The sequence below is a fragment of the Pangasianodon hypophthalmus genome, chromosome 7 (genome assembly GCF_027358585.1).
Source record: "Pangasianodon hypophthalmus isolate fPanHyp1 chromosome 7, fPanHyp1.pri, whole genome shotgun sequence".
In the NCBI taxonomy this organism is placed as follows: Eukaryota; Metazoa; Chordata; class Actinopteri; order Siluriformes; family Pangasiidae; genus Pangasianodon; species Pangasianodon hypophthalmus.
In genome coordinates, this window is record NC_069716.1 from 29,699,949 (window position 1) to 29,713,717 (window position 13,769).

Here is a 13,769-nt window from a genome sequence, read left to right on the forward strand (position 1 = left end):
ACTCACCGGGTTCACTTGCTGGACGATATGGAAAGGGCCAATCAGCTTGCGGCAGGGTAGCCTCAGTCTTAGGTTTTGCGTGGATAACCAGACCCTCTGACCCACCTGGAATCTGACTAGTGGGCGTCTATGACGGTCCGCCTGTATTCTTTGACGTCATATGGCACGTTGCAGGCAGACGTGGATGCTTTCCCAGACCTCCTGGCTACAGCGGGCCCAGTCGTCTATGGCAGGTACGTCGGAGGGTTCTCCTGACCAAGGGAACAGAGGTGGTTAATACCCCAGAATGCACTGGAATGGTGTGAGTCCCGTGGATGAGTGGGTGAGGGAGTTCTAGGTATACTCTGCCCACGGGATAAACTCACTCCAGTGCTGCTGTTCACAGCTACAGTAGGAGCGGAGGTACCTGCCGATCTCCTGGTTCAAACGCTCGGTCTGTCCATTAGACTGTGGGTGGTATCCAGAACTGAGGCTTACGTTGACCCCTAGGTGTGTGCAGAAAGCTCTCCAGACTCTAGACGTGAATTGCGGGCCCCGGTCGGACACGATGTCCTCAGGAAGGCCGTAGGTGCGGAAAATGTGGTGAAACAGTATTGTAGCTGTCTCCATGGCTGTGGGTAGGCCTTTGAGGGGGACCAGTCGGCATGCCTTTGAGAACCTGTCGATGGCTACTAGGATCGTGGGGTACCCTGCAGAACTAGGGAGGTCGCTAACAAAGTCTATAGCCATGTGGGACCAGGGTAGCTTGGGAATGGGCAGAGGTTCTAACAGGCCCATGGCGAGCTGGCGGCTGGTTCGAGACTGTGCACAGGTGCTGCAGGTCCCCATGTACTCCTCCACATCTTGGGCCAGTGCGGGCCACCAAAAGCAGTTGCTGATCAGGGCTGTGGTGCGCCGGATACCCAATATTGGTGCACCCACCACATTATTCTCGGACGAAGAGGGGCAGGCACGAAGAGCTTGGTGGGTGGACAAGCTGGTGGTGGAGGTTTGTTGGCCTGGGCCCGCTGGATCTTCTCTATGATGTCCGATTTGATAGGTGTGAGTACTATGGCGGCCGGTAGTATTGGCTCTGGGCTGCTGGGCGCATTTATTGGGTCGTGTCGTGTGCCTGGTCGATATGTGACAGTGTCCACCGAGCTTGTCTTGGGCTTAGTCTCTTTGCGTTACGCAGATATTCCAGGTTATGATGGTCGGTCAGTACTACAAATGGGTGACACGCTCCCTCCAACCAATTCCGCCATTCTACCAATGCTTCCTTGATAGATAGGAGCTCACGATTGCCGACATCGTAGTTAGCTTCAGCTGAGGTTAGCTTTCGGGAAAAGTAAGCACGAGGATAAACTTTCCCTGGGTTTCCATGGCGCTGTGAGAGTACGGCCCCGATTCCGCAGCTGGAGGCATCCACCTCGATGATGAAGGGCAAGCTGGGGACTGGGTGCCTCAAGATCGGTGCTGTGGTGAAGCTAGTCTTTAGCTGGGTGAGTGTGGCTTGGGCCTGTTCCATCCAGCGTAGATGCCATGGTTTACCCCCCAGGAGTGAAGCCATTGGATTAGCGATGCCCCTGTAATTCCTTATGAACCGCCGGGAAAAGTTTGCCAACCCCAGGAACCGCTGCAATTCTTTGACTGTGGTAGGTTCGGGCCAGTCCGCGACGGCCGCCCCAAAGTCCACTAGTGCTGGAACCACAATAGTACTCTGAGTGTGGTGCAAAGTCACTTTCAGTGTCATGCAGGAGGATACAAAATCGTTTCTCACCTTGGAGGTAGATGGTTTCTCGGGGCAGTTGATAACCCGGTGGCCGGCCCCCCCGCAGTAGAAGCATAGATTTCGGTGAGCCCGACGTTCCTCCAGGGACACTCTGGTGCCACCCAGTTGCATAGGCCCCGGCCCCTCCTCCCGTGGTCGGCTGTAGTCCTCCCGAACCCGAGGTTCATAGCGAGGGCGAGACGTGCGGCGTTGCTGGTGGAGGAGGTTATCCAGATGAATGGCCGTGGTGATATACTCAGACAGCGTGATGTCCGTGCTACGGCAGGCCATCTCCGCCTGTAAAGCCGGACATAGTCCCTCCCTAAACACTGCTAGCAGTGCGGGGTCATTCCACGCACTCTGGGCCGTTAGGGTACGGGACTTCACAGCGTAATCCACAGCCAGTTCAGTGCCTTGACACAACTCCAAGAGTTGTACTGCTACGTCGCGCCCCCCCGCCGGGTATTCAAAAACATTGCGAATCAGCTCAGAGAAGTACGTAAAATATGTCTTTACCTGGGGATTGGTGTCCCAGACGGCCGAGGCCCAGTCCAGTGCCCTCCCCATGAGCAGAGACAAGAGGAAGGCACACTTGGTGTTCTCCTCCCAGTAGGCCATGGGATGAAATGCGAAAAAATTCGCGCAAAATTCCTCGCGTCAAAACTCAGGCGTGGGCTCCCTCTGGCGGGCAGGTGCCGGTGGTGACGCTACAATATAGATGTAGTATATAAATGTTTTATGAGGTATATAGATATATATATAAATGTGGTATGAGGTATATAAATGTAGTATGAGATATATAAATGTGGTATGAGGTATGTAAATGTAGTATGAGATATATAAATGTAGTATGTAAATTTGGTATGAGGTATATAAATGTGGTATGAGATATATAAATGTAGTATGTAAATTTGGTATGAGGTATATAAATGTGGTATGAGGTATGTAAATGTAGTATATAAATGTGGTATAGGGTATATAAATGTGGTAAGTGGTATATTGATGTATATAAATGTGGTATATAAATGTAGTATGTGGTATATAGATGTAGTATATAAATGTGGTATGAGGTATATAGATGTATATAAATGTAGTATATAAATGTGATAGGAGGTATATAGATGTACATAAATGTGGTACATAAATGTGGTATGAGGTATATAAATGTAGTATATAAATGTGGTATGAGGTATATAAATGTGGTATATAAATGTGGTATAAGTATATAGATATATATAAATGTGGTATGAGGTATATAAATATAAATGTGGTATGAGGTATATAGATGTATATAAATGTATATAAATGTGGTAGGAGGTATATAAATGTAGTATATAAATGTGGTATGAGGTATATAGATGTATATAAATGTATATAAATGTGGTAGGAGGTATATAAATGTAGTATATAAATGTGTATGAGGTATATAGATGTATATAAATGTGGTAAATAAATGTGGTATGAGGTATATATATGTGGTATTAGATGTATAGATGTATATAAATGTGGTACATAAATGTGGTATGAGGTACATAAATGTGGTATGTAAATGTAGTATGTCGTATATAGATGTGGTATGAGGTATATAGATGTATCTGTCTCTCTCTCTCTCTCTCTCTCTCTCTCTTTCTCTCTCTCTCTCTGTGCTCATTGCCGTGGCGATAATGAACCCTGAAAGCCATTCCGAGTGACCAAAGCCCTGCAGGTTGCCTGAAAATGGGTGCATCATTTCAGAATAATGCACCTCATTTGGGATGAATGGGTCCTGTTGTGAGTCAGGGCTGCAGTGTCAGCATAAACAGCATAAACAGCCAGGGGGCAGTATCGAGCTCTCTCTCACATCATAGACTTATAGTATACGATTCTAAACAGCTTCTAGTATAAACACTAATCCATGTCCCTGATTCCGCTTAGAACACGATCAGAGCTTAAAAACAACTCTCACGTAGCCACTAGCTAGCTGTGTTCTATCATACGGCGGCATAATACACTTGGAGGAAAGCGCTATCTGCCCTCTTCTACACACATGAGTTCACAGGTGAACATGATTGGCTAGATTCACTGTGATTGACAGGAGAGAGAGAGAGTATGCCCCTCCCACACGTCAGGATTCAAACTCATGATCTCCAGTGTACATCATATGAATTTCTTTCTTCTGAACTTTTTCTAAATGCTTTTTGCATGAAATGATTAAAAATAAAAGCAGAGTCAATCATCCCTTTATTTTCCAGGAATATGTAAAATAAAATATATATACTTGTAATGCTTGTAATTTGTCATTTTCTTTTATTATTTTATTATTATTTTGTTATTTATACTGCACACAGACATCCATAATGCTAAAGGTTAATGATAAAAAGCTCTGAATTTCAGTCTGATAGAGGAATGAAGATGAACACCAGGTTTATTAGGAGAGTGATGTAGAATATTTATTAATATATTTTCATTTGAATAATAGAATAAGGCTCACGGGTGATTTTTAGCTACAACAGCAAGCAGAAAATCTGTTTTTCCCATCACAAGATCACAAGGGTTTAAAATCACAGCAGTATTTCCAAACAAATATACATTGTTTTGATTTGATTTAATTCAAATTTTTTAAATCAATAATTGATTTAATATGCAAATAAGGTTGATCTTATCCAGGAAGTGACACAAATTTGAAAGTTGAAATCAGCACCTGATTATATTTAATTTTAGATTTAATTAATCCCCAGCTGTCTGTGATCGAGTCGCTGATGTGCGTGTTCACCAGGGCGAATTCTTCCCCTCGTAGTCCAAAAACTGCCCGTGATCCTTTTCACTCAGCGCAGAAACCACGGCTAACAGAGACGAGATGCTCTCCTCGGGAGTCAGCGGAGCCTGCGGGAGAGAGCATCAGCATGAACTGCACACGTTCAGAACAATTATTATAATGTTGATTATTTACAGCACATCACGGAGACTAAACACTGAATCTAAATTATAGTTCAATTCTGGATTCTGACTGAAGTTGATTATTTTCCTGTAGCTCTTTTCTATAAGGAGTCTCCAGTGTCAGCACTTTGTAACAGCTTTGAAACATTAAGTTTTCCGACATCTTCAGGACAGAGGAGTTTACGCTTCTTTGCGGTTTCTCTGTAACATGCGTAACAAGCTGCGATTTATTTTTGTCTTATTAACATGAAGAGAGAGAATAAAGAGAGGCTGGTGAGGGAACGACTGTTTATAGCTGCTATAACGTAAGCGACAACAGGAACTAAATATTTTCAGCAACGATCCACAACATGTTACTGTAACTATAAATAGATAAAAAGTATGGCATGTTTTTTAATTAATAAAAAAATTGTAATTGTTGGTAAGTTGCTGTGGTGTAAGAGGAATAAAACACTTGTGGACATGCTGTTAGAGGAAAATACTCCACACACACACACACACACACACACACACACAGACACACACACTCTTTATTATTTACTAATTAAACGATTCTGGTTTGTTTCACTGCATCGTGTTTGTACCTGTTTTCCTCCCATATCAGTCTGCACCCAGCCGGGATGAACCACCGTGCACAGGATCCCGTCCGGCTGCAGATCAACTGCTAAACTTCGCGTCACCATGTTCAGACCCGCCTGAGAGAGAGAGAGCAAGAGAGAGAGAGAGAGAGAGAGAGAGAGAGAGGGTGAGAGAGTGTGTGTGTGTGTGTGTGTGTGTGTGAGTGTGAGAGTGTGAGTGAGAGAGAGAGAGAGAGAGAGAGAGAAAGAGAGAGTGAGAGAGAAAATCCAGATGTAAATCCAGTGTGTAAGTGTGTGAGTGTGAGTGTGTGTGTGTGAGTGTGTAATATCTGGCTGCAGGTGTCTCACCTTCGACACTCTGTAACCGTGAAGTTTAGTAGCAGCTCCTTCTCCCCAGTTGAGCTGCAGAGAGCCGAGCACCGAGGACATGTTGATCACTGCAGCTCGGTTCACACTCATCGCACCGCCGTCACACACCGCCACCGCCGCCGCTGCTCGTAATAACGGCAGGAACGCCTGTAACACACACACACACACACACACACACACACACACACACACACAACGGACAGGACTGAAAAAAGTTGATGAATGAACCTTATTCTTATTCTTATTCTTATTATTATGATGTTTGATATCTACGCAGGTAAACAAACATGAATGCAGAAAATATTCTATTCTCTGTACGGCACTTTTGTTTACATTTACAGCATTTGGCAGACGCCCTTATCCAGAGCGACTTACAATTATCTCATTTATACAACTGAGCAGTTGAGGGTTAAGGGCCTTGCTCAAGGGCCCAGCAGAAGCAGCTTGGTGGTGCTGGAATTTGAACTCTCAACCTTCCGAGCAGAAGTCGAAGGTCTTAACCGCTGAGCCACCACGCCCCCCCATTTTGTTTTTACATTGATTTTTTGTTTTTTAAATTGTGCTTTATAAATAAAATGCATTTACGTTCTTATTGATCTATGCTCTCTGGTGTTATGAGTTAAGGGCGCCCCGATATGAACGTGACTTTGATGATACAAAAAAATAAATAAATAAAACAAAAAGTTTTCTCACGCCCTCCATTTTTTCCGACCAAAACCTCTTGGTCGTATTCACCACCTCCCGACTCGTATGCACAAACTTCCGAGGAGGATTTGAAGTCACCACTTTCCGAGCCGAGTCTCTGCTGTAACTGCATTGCATTCTGGGACTTTTTGAGAAGCGAGAAGTGAAACCTGACTGCTATTACTTTAAGATTGCTAAACATTTTTCTCCCATAAATCTCCACTAATAATAACAATATCAATAACAATGTCCCCCCGTGACATCAGCATGGGACACAGGGCAGAGTTTCAGGGCAGAGTGGAGCTGTAATTGTGTACCTTGGTAATGAACAGAGGCGAGATGGTGTTGCACTGGAACGTCTTCATCATGCCATCACGTGTCTCTGAGTTCAGGTCCGACATGATCGCGATCCCTGCGTTGTTGATCAGGCAGTTTAACCCCGCAGGACCCACGATGCTCGACACCTTCTGAACTGCAGCTTCAATACTCGCATCATTGACCACGTCTGAAACATCGCACCAAACAGACGTGGAGGATTAATCACAGAAAAATGATAATATTCACAGCACACACACCTGATCTCTGATTAAAACTCAGATCATATCACAGCAGAGACATTACTGAGGTGTAAACTGCACTGAACTGAGTCTCGATTCTGTGCATAAATATCTGTGCGTAAATGTCTGTGCGTAAATGTCTGTGATTAAATATCTGTCTGTAAATGTCTGTGATTAAATATCTGTATGTAAACGTTTGTGTGTAAACATCTGTGTGTAAATGTCTGTATATAAATGTCTGTGCGTAAATATCTGTGTGTAAATATCTGTATATAAATGTCTGTGTGTAAATGTCTGTGTGTAAATGTCTGTCTGTAAATGTCTGTGGTTAAATATCAGTGTGTAAATATCTGTGTGTAAATGTCTGTGTGTAAATATCTGTGTGTAAATGTCTGTGGTTAAATATCTGTGTGTAAATATCTGTGTGTAAATGTCTGTGTGTAAATATCTGTATGTAAATATCTGTATGTAAATGTCTGTGTGTAAACGTCTACACAGATGTAAACGTCTGTGTGTAAACATCTGTGTGTAAATGTCTGTGGTTAAATATCTGTGTGTAAATATCTGTATGTAAATATCTGTGTGTAAATATCTGTGTGTAAATGTCTTTGGTTAAATATCTGTGTGTAAATATCTGTGTGTAAATATCTGTGTGTAAATGTCTTTGGTTAAATATCTGTGTGTAAATATCTGTGTGTAAATGTCTGTCTGTAAATGTCTGTGGTTAAATATCTGTGTGTAAATGTCTGTGGTTAAATATCTGTGTGTAAATATCTGTGTGTAAACGTCTGTGTGTAAACATGTGTGTAAATGTCTTTGGTTAAATATCTGTGTGTAAACGTCTGTGTGTAAACGTCTGTGTGTAAACGTCTGTGTGTAAATATCTGTGTGTAAATGTCTGTGTGTAAATGTCTGTGGTTAAATATCTGTGTGTAAATGTGATTGTGTAAATGTCTGTGGTTAAATGTCTGTGTGTAAATGTATGTGTGTAAACGTCTGTGTGTAAACGTCTGTGTGTAAATGTCTGTGTGTAAATATCTGTGTGTAAATTTCTGTGTGTAAATATCTGTGTGTAAACGTCTGTGTGTAAACGTCTGTATGTAAACGTCTGTGTGTAAATGTCTGTGTGTAAATGTCTATGTGTAAATGTCTGTGTGTAAATGTATGCGTGTAAACGTCTGTGGTTAAATATCAGTGTGTAAATATCAGTTTGTAAACGTCTGTGTGTAAACGTCTGTGTGTAAATGTCTGTGTGTAAATGTCTGTGTGTAAATGTCTGTGGTTAAATGTCACTGTGTAAATGTCTGTGGTTAAATATCAGTGTGTACATTTCTGTGTGTAAATGTCATTGTGTAAATGTCTGTGGTTAAATGTCTGTGTAAACATCTGTGTGTAAACGTCTGTGTGTAAATGTCTGTGTGTAAATGTCTATGTGTAAATATCTGTTTGTAAATGTCTATGTGTAAACGTCTGTGTGTAAACGTCTGTATGTAAATGTCTATGTGTAAATGTCTGTATGTAAATGTCTGTATGTAAATGTCTGTGTAAACATCTATGTGTAAATGTGTGTCCCAGACATATTCGAATCAAATTGCGAAAAGGTCCAGCTACATAAAAATTCTTCTAAAGAATTAACTAATGCCACAGACTTAAATTTGATGCAGGGAGAATAAACACACTTCTCTGTTCAGTTGTCTTTAACCATGACGTTTTTGTCGTCAACTTTTTTAAACTCATATCTTCACTTCACTAATCAAACCAGAGAGGGTAAATAAAATAGAAAAATCAAGGAAAGTCTGTTAACCTTCATACATATATTTTCCCTCAAGTACTCAGTTCAGTCCACTGAAATTCTCTGCAACCCTGGTCTATCCAGATTTATTATTATTATTATTATTATTATTATTATTATTGTTATTACTATTATTAATAGTAGTAGTAGTAGTAACATGTTCATGCACTGCAATTTTATCAATACTACAAACAAAAGGATAAAAAATGACTCGTGACTCAAAATCAGCTCAATTTGAAAGGTGTCCTTATAAAAGCAAACACACACACACATATATATATATATATATGTGACTCAACATATAATAAGAAGATGAAGCAGGTGTGAAACATGAAGCACTCACCTAAAGGCACGATATGAACCTCAGCATGAGATTTGGCAATTTGCTGCAGCTCCTGAAAACATGAGATTTATTTAACATTTAGATCAAAATCACATACATAGTGAACTAACTGGGGTGGAGAAGTCTTTAGCTGTTCAGTAACAGACTGCATGAATGTGTAAAAGACATGAGACACTGGAAGCTGCGTAACTTCCTTCTACTTAATTCTGACGAGACAGAAGTACTTGTACTAGGACCACATGCAGCTAGAAGTAAGCTTTCTGATTACATAATAACTCTGGATGGCCTTTCTGTTTCATCATGTGCAGCAGTAAAAGACCTTGGTGTGATTATCGACTCTAGTCTTTCTTTTGAAGCTCATGTAGATAATATAACTAGGATTGCTTTCTTTCATCTCACAAATATTGCTAAAATAAGAAATATATTGTCACTACACGATGCAGCAAAACTAGTTCATGCTTTTGTTACCTCTAGGTTGGATTATTGTAATGCATTTCTGTCTGGATGTTCCAGTAGATGCATAAACAAGCTCCAGTTAGTCCAGAATGCAGCAGCAAGAGTCCTTATTAGAACCAGAAGATATGACCACATCACCCCTATCTTATCCACACTGCATTGGCTCCTAATCAAATTTCACACTGATTATAAAATACTACTATTGATCTATAAAGCAGTAAATGGTCTCTCGCCACAGTACCTGAATGAACTTTTGGTCTTTTATGATCCGTCACGCCTACTCAGATCAAAAGGTGCAGGCTATTTTGTTGGTACCTCGAATAGTGAAGGCTTTAGCAGGGGGTAGAGCTTTCTCTTACAAATCCCACAGTTATGGAACAGCCTTCCACTTACTGTTCGGGGCTCAGACACAGTCTCAGGGTTTAAGTCTCGGCTGAAAACATATTTGTTTACGTAAAGGAGCAGATCTGGAGGATTCACAGGCATAGAGTGTTGTGGTGAACTGGGATGTTTGGCTGCTTCAAGCTAAAACTATAATGAATTCAGGAATGACTGATTGATCTGATGCTCATATTTACAAGTTGCTCATAAGCTCATAAGTTCCTGGTTACACAATCGCACTTTTTGACTCTATGGCACACAGTTACAGAAGGGAATGATTTATAATCGCGCTATCTGTTATCACCCAGATGAGGATGGTTCCCTTTTGAGTCTGGTTCCTCTCAAGGTTTCTTCCTCATATCATCTCAGGGAGTTTTTCCTCACCACCGTCTCCTCTCATTAGGGATCGCTCATTCGGGATAAATTTATAAATTTAAAATTTATATCCTGAATGTATTTATTTCTGTAAAGCTGCTTTGTGACAGTGTCCATGACAGTGACTTGAACTCATCTCTCTCATGACTTTGTTCTTGTGTTTAAATAAGAGTTTATAGAGCGCCGAAAGAAATTTAAAGTTTAACCAGTGCCACTTTAATAAACACTAGTTTTAACACACTATTTCACTGAGTTTATAAATGCAAGTTTTAATCATCTGATGGTCCAATACAGGCAGATTGTACAAATATTTACTAAAGATTAGAGAGAGAGAGAGAGAGAGAGAGAGAGAGAGAAAAAACAGAAATGAAGTTCCACTTTCAGTATATTAATGATGTCGAGTGCAGTGTGAATTAAAAGTCTGACCTGCACAATAAAGACCACAGCTTCAGTTCTGCAAAATTTACTTTCCATTGATTTTGTTCTGGACTTTGGGTCTGGCTGATATTAATTCAGGATTAAATAGTGAGAAAACAGCTTTTTTTGTTATGTCGAGATCACGAGAAAATTAATTCAAGATCACGAGAAAACAACTGTGTCATGACAACATCACTAGAAAATTAAGTCACAGACAAGAAAGAAAAGAATAATAATGCATGGCCTCTTTTTAAAATGATGAAATCCTGGGAGGTCAGGGTTAGGGTCAGAGTCAGGAGGGTTAGACTTAGATTTAGGAGGATTAGAGTTAGGTTTAAGAGGGTTAGGGTTAAGATTATTGTTAGGGTTAGAGTTTAGGTTAGAATCAGGGTCAGAGGTAGGGTTGGGATTAGTATTAGTGATTTATTTTGAAGCTGGAATGAAGCTCACCTGAGCTGTGGCTGGATTCCTGGCAGTGGCGATGATCTTCTTCGGTCTCTCAGAGATTCCCACTAAATGTTTGACCATCTGCAGACCCAGACCTCTGCTCGTCCCGGTGATTAACACCGAGTTACACTTAACAAAATTCACACTCATCTTTACACTTTAGTAAGTCACTCTACTGCTATTACAAAGTCCTGAACAGAACACAACACCGTACACACACACACACACAGTGTCCGAATGATTCACTCTGAGAATAGTTCACTTTAAAAGTTCAGTCTGCTTTAAAAGGCCACGCCTCTCAGCAAGACACTCCTCCTCCTGCTATGAGTAACGAACTTCTCTCTGAACCTTACTCAAAACAAGCTTTAGTTTTGAAGGAATTCTTTTGAATCAGCTTGTGAACATGAACATTGTTTTGTGTGTAGATATCAGTTTCCTGAACCTGGTCTCAGTGAACACCACTGCGTTTTTCCTGCTCTAACACACACACTTCAACTCAGGAAAGGCTGTCAGTGTTAATGATTCATTGACTCAGTTATGTAAGAGCAGGGAGAAACTAAAACTAAAACACACAGGAGCATACAGAACATACAAAAAGGGTTTCTCCAGGTTCAGGGTTGGGAATCTGTTTGTTATGTAATGGTGAATCGTGTGACTGACTTTCAGCTGAGTGTGTATATTGTTGGTAAAAGTGAAACAATTCCAGCCTTAAGTAGAACAACGGCAGGTCAAAATATAACAAACTTTGTGAATTTTTGTTTAAATGGCAGCGAGTCGTTTGGTAGCTGAAAGAGTCGACTCTTATTGGTGAGCCGTTCCAAATGATCTGGAATTCATAGCAGTGTGTTGGTGTACATTAGGTTAGGTTAGATTAGATTAGATTCAACTCTATTGTCATTGTCAGAGTATGAATAGAGAGAAAATGAAATGCACTCAGCATCCAAGCAGTAGTGCAGCTAGCAAATAAGGTTATGGTGCAGTAAGTTAAGATAACAGTGTAGAGGTAAAGGTAAACAGTATGATGCATAACCAGTAATGCAAATGAAATGCAATTAAGTTAAATGAAATAAATAAGAACTAAGGTGCAGTAAGTTGAGATAAACTGTATAAAGGTAAAGGTAAACAGCATGATGCATGTAATATGATACAGTAGATACATACAGTGGATAAAAATGCAGATGTGCAAATAACAGTCTGATATAAATAACTGTAGTAATGACAGATTTGCAGTAAAGTGCAAGTACTTGCAAATAATTGCAGATAATAGCAGATAATGGTGTCTAATGCTACTATTTAGTTATTAGGTGGAGGTTAGATTTTAGAGTACAGCATTAGTACAGCTGAAGGGAAAAAGCTGTTCATGAGTCTTTTTGTGTATAGTAAAGCAGGGCTACAAGATCCCCATGACAAAATCATCACAAACAGCTTCTTCCTGAATTCTATACAGTTCTACACAATACGACTGTACAGTTCTACACTGGACAATATCAGAATCAGAATCTTTTTATCTTTTTTACCACATATATTTACATGTGTTAGGAATTTTTCTTGGTGTTTGGTCACAACACAATACATTCAACACACACATCTCAGACTACACAACATCCTAATATACAAATTTGTAAACAAATTTGTTTAAAAAGTAGACCATTTAAAGGAAATCTCTGGACATGGCAGTAATCAATCACAAGATTTCTTCAACCATTGTCTGTAAACGTATAGACAGTTACTTTCTTTCATTCTTTATTTAAGCATAGTACATTTTCTCTATAACATGAAAGTCTTCATATAGCCTACATCCCTGCTGAATTTATGGCATTAGACAGATCCTGACCCTGACCCACTTTCCCCTGCAGCTTGTTTTTTTTTTTTTCCTAAACTTGAGGCCCAACTTGGAGGAAAGTGTTAAGAACCAGCAACTGTTGCATTCTGAAGGTCAGAGTATAACCCCAGACACAGCAAAGCATTTAATAGATACCATATTGACCCCAAGGGGGAATTACAGAAAGGCATGAACGGGGATTGAACCCGTGATCTTCGGTTTACGAGACCGACGCCTTGCCACTTGGCCATCATGCCTTCGCATATGACTCATAACAGTAGAGACCCACAGGGACCATTAGAGTTTCCATTAAAACCAATACAAGTCCCATTACAACCATTAAAACCATTACGAACTTTATGAGGGTTCTATTCTTTTTTCAGCAGGGATGGTATATGTTGTGAGTTGTGAGCAATATTTACATCAGTTAGCTCAATATAAATGAACGTGGACAGTGGGCCTCTTACAACTACACCTGAAACTATGGCTAACAATTTAATATAACATTATCAAACAAATAATAAACTTAACTTTATTATTATTATGGTTCAGGTCACTGCTGTAGTGTTGATGTGTCACCGCTAGATGGCGACATTTACTGATAATCAACAGCAAGTCAATAAGACGACCTTCTGTTAGTTCAACAAAACTCACTTTTTCAATTAAATAGGAATATAACAGTTAATCTATTCCTGTTTAATTCTCTGAATGATTTTAATGAATCCCGTCATTTTATGAACCACTACAATCAAGAAATATTGATTTTATCTAACATTTTATCTAAGAATTTATATTTACAGATATCAATGTTAGCCATTATCACTATAAGATTGATCATATATGCGCGTGTGTGTGCATTTTCTGGAATTTTTATGAGACCAA

The 13,769-nt window shown here is 40.3% G+C and overlaps 1 protein-coding gene and 1 non-coding gene across 2 annotated transcripts; both read right to left on the reverse strand.

The window, feature by feature from the left end:
* Positions 1-4,153: 4,153 nt before the first annotated feature.
* LOC113542062 (C-factor) lies at positions 4,154-11,315 on the reverse strand. The gene is made up of 6 exons (XM_034306026.2): positions 11,069-11,315; positions 8,990-9,041; positions 6,615-6,802; positions 5,593-5,760; positions 5,251-5,361; positions 4,154-4,612 (listed from the first exon to the last, which is right to left on the reverse strand). Exons 1-6 carry the CDS (start codon positions 11,213-11,215, stop codon positions 4,499-4,501), a joined length of 780 nt encoding a protein of 259 aa, XP_034161917.2. The 5' UTR covers positions 11,216-11,315; the 3' UTR covers positions 4,154-4,498.
* A 1,757-nt stretch (positions 11,316-13,072) lies between these two features.
* On the reverse strand, positions 13,073-13,144 carry trnat-cgu (transfer RNA threonine (anticodon CGU)). The gene has a single exon. It is a non-coding gene; the product is annotated as a tRNA-Thr (tRNA).
* Between the last annotated feature and the right edge of the window lie 625 nt (positions 13,145-13,769).